This window comes from Triticum dicoccoides, chromosome 5B (genome assembly GCF_002162155.2).
Source record: "Triticum dicoccoides isolate Atlit2015 ecotype Zavitan chromosome 5B, WEW_v2.0, whole genome shotgun sequence".
Lineage (NCBI taxonomy): Eukaryota > Viridiplantae > Streptophyta > Magnoliopsida > Poales > Poaceae > Triticum > Triticum dicoccoides.
In genome coordinates, this window is record NC_041389.1 from 525977868 (window position 1) to 525984046 (window position 6179).

The 6179-nt window shown below is 49.0% G+C and overlaps 2 protein-coding genes across 2 annotated transcripts; one reads left to right on the plus strand and one right to left on the minus strand.

Moving 5' to 3' along the window:
• Positions 1-2984: 2984 nt before the first annotated feature.
• LOC119305992 (defensin-like protein 1) lies at positions 2985-3635 on the minus strand. Its single transcript, XM_037582357.1, has 2 exons — positions 3497-3635; positions 2985-3377 (listed from the first exon to the last, which is right to left on the minus strand). The coding sequence occupies exons 1-2, from the start codon at positions 3555-3557 to the stop codon at positions 3205-3207; spliced, it is 234 nt and encodes a 77-aa protein (XP_037438254.1). The 5' UTR covers positions 3558-3635; the 3' UTR covers positions 2985-3204.
• Positions 3636-5153: 1518 nt separating this feature from the next.
• Positions 5154-5769, plus strand: LOC119305993 (defensin-like protein 1). Its single transcript, XM_037582358.1, has 2 exons — positions 5154-5296; positions 5394-5769. Exons 1-2 carry the CDS (start codon positions 5233-5235, stop codon positions 5570-5572), a joined length of 243 nt encoding a protein of 80 aa, XP_037438255.1. The 5' UTR covers positions 5154-5232; the 3' UTR covers positions 5573-5769.
• Positions 5770-6179: the final 410 nt, after the last annotated feature.

The following is a 6179-nucleotide window of genomic DNA, read 5'->3' on the forward strand; positions in this document are numbered from 1 at the left end:
TAGAGATTAGATTGCGGCTCTTTGGACCTCATCTTCTTCGAGAGTGCTTCTGAATGGTATCCCAGGTCACCCTATGAAGCTAGGGAAGGGTTTATGACAAGGGGACCCTCTATCCCCATTGCTGTTTGTCATTGCCATTAACCCCCTGCAACAACTTCTTGTCAAAGCTACAAAGCAAGGCCTCCTTCATCGTCTTCGAGGTTGTACTGCATGCATGCGAAACTCCCTTTACGCTGATGATGCGGCCATTTTTGTTGCCCCCATCAAAGAGACATAGAGAGACTTGCAAAGATTCTGAAGGATTTTGAAGTCACGGGTCTTGTGGCTAATCCTCTTAAAAGTGACGTCGCCCAAATTAGTTGTGCCAGACTTAACCTCGATGTAATACTGCATAGTTTTCCTGCCGCTAGGGTGGAATTCCCCTTGCGTTATTTGGGACTTCTGCTTTCCACTAATAGCCTGAAGAAGACAAATTGTCAGTTCCTCGTGGACAAAGTGGCGACCAAGCTGCCACCTTGGCAAGGGAACAACATCAACTCAGCAGGTCGGTCTGCACTTGCCAAATCGGTTTTAACATCTCTTGTGATTTACCACATCACCGCACTTGATGTGCCACCAGGAATCAAAGCTAGTATCATCAAGATTCAACGGGCATTCCTTTGGGTGGGGTACTGACCAGGTGTGGGAGGAAAATGCAAAGTGAATTGGAAAACACTTTGTCACCCTACAAATCTTGGAGGGCTTGGCATTCTGAATATTGACAAGTTCGCTCGTTCTCTCAGGTTGCGCTGGCTTTGGTTTGCTTGGGTCGACCCACAGAGGGCTTGGGTAGGTCTTGAAATTCCGTGTAATGACGAAGACGATTACCTATTCTATTCCACGACAACGATTACCATTGGAGAAGGCATGAAAGCAACCTTTTGGCACACACCCTGGCTGCATGGGCTAAAACCCAAGGACATCGCTCTGGGCATCTTCGCCCTTTCCAAGCGCACCAACTGTTGCGTCGTCAAGTCCTTATAGAACAACGAATGGGTCGGGCACATTAACATGCAAGATGGGATCTCCGTTGCCCTCATCCAACAATTCTTTGACCTTTGGTGCAAATGTCAAGAGTTCCAACTCTCGTTGGGCACTAGTGAGGGCACCTGGTGGAAGTTCACTGCTGATGGTTGGTACTACGCCGCAACCGCTTATCGGATGCAACTTGTTGGATTGATCAATTCGGACATGCCATGGTTAGTTCGGAAGATCTGGGCCTCTTCGGATATTAAATTCTTTTCATCGTTCTATCTTCAAGATAAGATTTGGACGACAGACAGATTGTTCCGCAAAGGTTGGTCAAACTGTATTATTTGCCAACTATGTAAATGGGAACCGAAACCCGCCGCCTACCTCATGTTCAAGTGTTGTTACACTATCCAAATTTGGAACATGGTCTACGATTGGCTAGGAATTCAATCGGCGACGCCGACATGGAGCAATCTCCAATCAATGAAGCAATGGTGATGCTCAAAAGATGGAATGCTAAGGAACTCCAGGAAGGCAACACCTCTCTATATATGCTCATATGCAGGGAGATTGAAATGAAAGGAATGCTAGGGTGGTTCGTTCCAAAGCTTCCCTTCCTTCCAGACTGGATTAAGGGAAGACATGGGTTATCGTCAAGGCTAGATTTTTTAGCTTCCTTTCCTTCCAGACTGGATTAAGGATGAGGCGAAGACATGGGTTATCGTCAAGGCTAGATTTTTGGGCAACTTAATTCCAGGAGAGTGGTCTCCATGTTTCAGACTTGTGTGGTCCTGTAACCTTTAAAACACTATCTTATCCCTCTTAGTTACTGAGATGAGATAAAGTTTCTGCCTCCATTTAAAAAGAGTTCTACAAGGAAGGTAAACTAAGACAATCATAGGAAAACGCCAACTGAGCAAAGATTACAATAACCCTATTAGGTGTGCAAACTAAGCATATCTTAGATTAAACAAAGGTTACAAAATCAACATATGTTAAGTTAAACAAAAGTTACAACATTAGCATTTCTTGGATTAAACAAAGATTATAACATCCCATCAGGTGTGCAAACTATGAATATCTGTGGCATCCCCACGAAATAAGCATATTTAGATTTTCATTGTAGTGAAATTAATCCGAAGTATGAGATTTGACATAGATGCTCCCATATCCTTTGTTCTTAAAAAGTTTCACCCATTTTTCGTAACATGCAAAATGCCTGTTTTATTGTCCTCACTAAGCCATATATTTAAGTCTTCCCTGCACGAAGTAATGCATTCTCTCAACTGCAAAATGTTTTATTGTCCTCACTAAGTCATATATTTAAGTATTCTCTTCACTAAGCAATGCATTCTCTTAATATGCAAAATGTCTATTTTATTGTCATCAGTATATTTAAGTCTTCTCTTCACTAAGCAATTCATTTGGTCGGCCACATAAGCAAGCCATGCATTTAACTCATAAATTATAATGATTTTTATTAATCTATGAATGTAACGCTGCCACATCATATACATGCATGTTAACCATCCTTCCTATTTTTGTTTGAAATGATATTTTTAACTGTAACTTTTTCCTATCTTAGATATTTCTTTTTATTTATTCAAACTTCTATTTTCTTTTCATTTGATTTAGTTATTTTTAACACTAATTATGTATTTTAAACAACTATTTTCTTTTCAATAGATTTAGTTACTTTTAGCGCGCTGGGCTTCATCTAGTTATCGTATTAGCTTGGTTTATTTCAGGCTTCGTTATGAGGTGTCGTATATCTAAGAATGACTTCGCTCATCTGTATGACACGTCCGTCGAATACAAGGTGTCTACAACTCAAAAAATAATGTGGTGGTATCCAACATGGTAGCCTGTCACGGGGAGCTCTCGATGAACCTTGCCACAAGCATAATGTGAATGGAAACACCGAGACGACAGGACAAACGACAGTGCAAACTTAACAGCAGTGACACGGAACGGAACGTGAACCGTACGTTTTATTCTTATTATTATACCTTAGCCCGCCCATGCATGCATCGATCGAGATGCAGCAGCTGGCTGGCTAGTGATGACACGGACATACATACGACATACGTACGTAGAAGGGGGCACACACATTCAAGTAGGTACACAGACGTATGGTTCCATGGGCTAGCTAGCTGACGTACGGCGAAGGCCAGCTAGCCGTAGCACATATGATCAGCACTGCCTGATGCACTTGCACCGGCGGAAGGGCCCGTCGCAGTTGCCGCCGCCCCAGCCTTCTTGCTGGCAGACCTGCGCGCAGTTCTTATTCGACATGCACGGCCCCTTGAACCCGGCGCTGCGCCGCCGGCAGATCTTCGCCTCCGCCCCCGGCACCGCCGCCTCCTCTGCATCCATTCATGTTCGCCACACGTCAACATGCATGTATAATGACATAACATATGTGCGTACTATCCAACTGAATATCTGATGAAAATGTCGACGGAGCAAAATAATGCACACTTACGTGCAATGAGGAGGAGAAGCAGGACCAAAACCACCTGCGTCGCCACCTTCTTGGTCCACATGGTGAACGGCCGGGCTGGGAGCGAGCTAAACTCTGCTTGCGCTACGTACTGGCTTTGTTACTACCGGTGGAGCTGTGTGCTGTGGGTGGCTATACGCTCATCGGTGATAGCATTATATAACATGAGCTAGGAGCCGGTCGGGTCCGTTGTGCATGTACTCGAATCAGCATGCGCATCGTGGCGTGGGGGCACGCAATGACTGGCCGCGTGGCGTGCCGCATGATGGATCGCGTTCACGTGGCGGGCTCGGTGCATGCGGCGCCCACGTATTTTCCCACGAGGCGGTGGTCGCTTTTGGCTGCAGCGGTGCATGCATGCCAGATTGCCAGGGCACGATAGAGCGCGCAGCGTAGTCGGCACGTATGTAGATACCCACGACACGATGGTCGCTTTTGGCTGCAGCGGTGCATGCATGCAAGATTGCCAGGGCACGGGAGCCCTTCCCTTATAGGCAATTACGGAGCCCTTCCCTTATATCTCTTCGCCCCCCCGATTCTACCTGGGGTGGTCCCGCCCCACACATCTTCTTTCCAATCACATTTTCCCAACTCAGCCTGTAATTAATCTTTGTCTGTAATTGCCCGTACGTGTAGCATTACCGGCGCAGGGTAGTCGGCAGGCAGTAGGTTCCCACGAGACAATGGTCGCTTTTGGCTGCACCGGTGCATGCATGCCAGGGCACGGGAGAGCGCGCAGAGTAGTCGGCACGTAGGTATGTACCCACGAGACGGTGGTCGCAGGGTAGTCGGCGGGTAGAGCTCGATTGCCAGAGGGAGCGCGCAGGGTAGTCGGCGGGTAGAGCTCGATTGCCAGAGGGAGCGCGCAGGGTAGTCGGCGGGTAGAGCCAGATTTCCAGGGCACGAGAGAGCGCGCAGGTTAGTCGGCGGGTAGTTAGGACCGCCGAGGTAGTAGATCGGCGGGCTGTCTTGGGTTCGTGGCTCCTCCACAGGCGGCGTGGGCTTGCATGCAGGACAGCGCGCGGCGAGCTCTTCTATCGTGTAGACGATAGAAGATCGTCTCGGCCTCTCGGGCCAGTATCTCAATCAAATGGCTTGCGTTTTTCATGTAAAAGCGCATGTAATTTCGTTCACTGCTTTACCTTATTATCAGATTTTGAAGAGACTGCTTTTGCCGGAGATTATTAGGGAATTGGAGGAATACGCATGCATGGCTCATGCCAAGTTTTTGTCTGGCTTGCAATGCGGGATAGGTGTTGGGACTTGAACGGCGAGCGGCGCAGCCTTGCGAGACCTCCACGCTGAATCCTTTTTGCGACCAGGCATGAACTCGAGAGTTTTGAGACCATTGATCGTCTCCTAGTCCAGCGCCCCTTCGTCACCAGCAGGGAAGTTTGGTTCGAATTCTTTCAAACCAGAGTCCAGAGGTGCGACTCCTCTCACCCCCAGCATCCAGACGCACGCTGAGTTGGAAAAAGGAGCTCAACCACACGGCCTTCCAGCCCGACGGGTGGCACGCTACATGCAGCCCGCCTGCCACGAATACACCTGCATGCATGCACGGCAGCCCGCTCCTCCGGCCCAAACTCCCTATAAGTAGAGAGCCTCTCTTCCTGGTAACAACAAACACGGTCGCCTGGATCAGAAGCCCTGGATTGTTCCACCTAAAGAGAACCAAAGGCTTTGCTCCATCCACCCACCTACCCCCACAGAAGCAAATGGAGTTCAAGCCGAAGGCGACCGTGTGCGCGGTGATGCTGGTGCTGCTCCTGCTTTCCTCATGTGCGTAAGCCTGAGCGGCCGCTCGCAGACTTATTAATTTGCTGCTGCTTATGGTTATGGACTAACGCTTGTGGCCGGCCGGGACATTTTTTTTCAGACGACAGCGGCGGCGTCGGCGTGGCGGAGGCGCGCATTTGCACGGGGAAGAGCCAGCACCACTCGTTCCCGTGCATCTCGGACAAGAGCTGCACCAAGACGTGCCTCAGCGAGCACGGCGCAAAATGGACGGCCGGCTACTGCAAATTCAGGCGCTGCACCTGCCAGAGGGAGTGCTAGGGCAGACGCTCCGCGCGGCGAGCTCCACCACCCCCGCCCGTCCATGGCGCCGCCAGTCACCTATGTATCTTAACTACCATGTACCCACTCGCCGCCTCTGTCGGGTGATGTAATAAAACGTGGCGCGCACCCGCCGGCGCGTCACCGGTGTACGTAGCATGATGCATGCCACGCGTTGCTTCCAGTGATAAAATCAATGGATTACTCGTACGATCTCTTGCGTGCTCGGTAGCATGGAAAAATATCTCCACGAAATTTCTCGAAATGGTTCTCGCTGAACGTTGACGTCTGAGATGAAGGCGGCCAGAGCTAGCGGCACCCTTGGAGGCTTGGCCTCCTCCCCTGCTCTCATTTCAGTCATTTGTTCTGCACTCACAGAATATTACGTCAATTAACAACTCAAACTAAAATATTAACCACTCAACCAAAATATTCCATCCACCTTCAGGGTTAGACCCCGAAATTACATTACAAAAACAGTATAAAGCAGATACCTACGACTACGAGCCTTCACAGCGTTTTGAGTCCCTCTGCCATCGGATCGCTCTAACCTTCACAACATTTTGAGCCTCTCAGCCGTCGGATCGCTCTAACGGACGATGTAGAT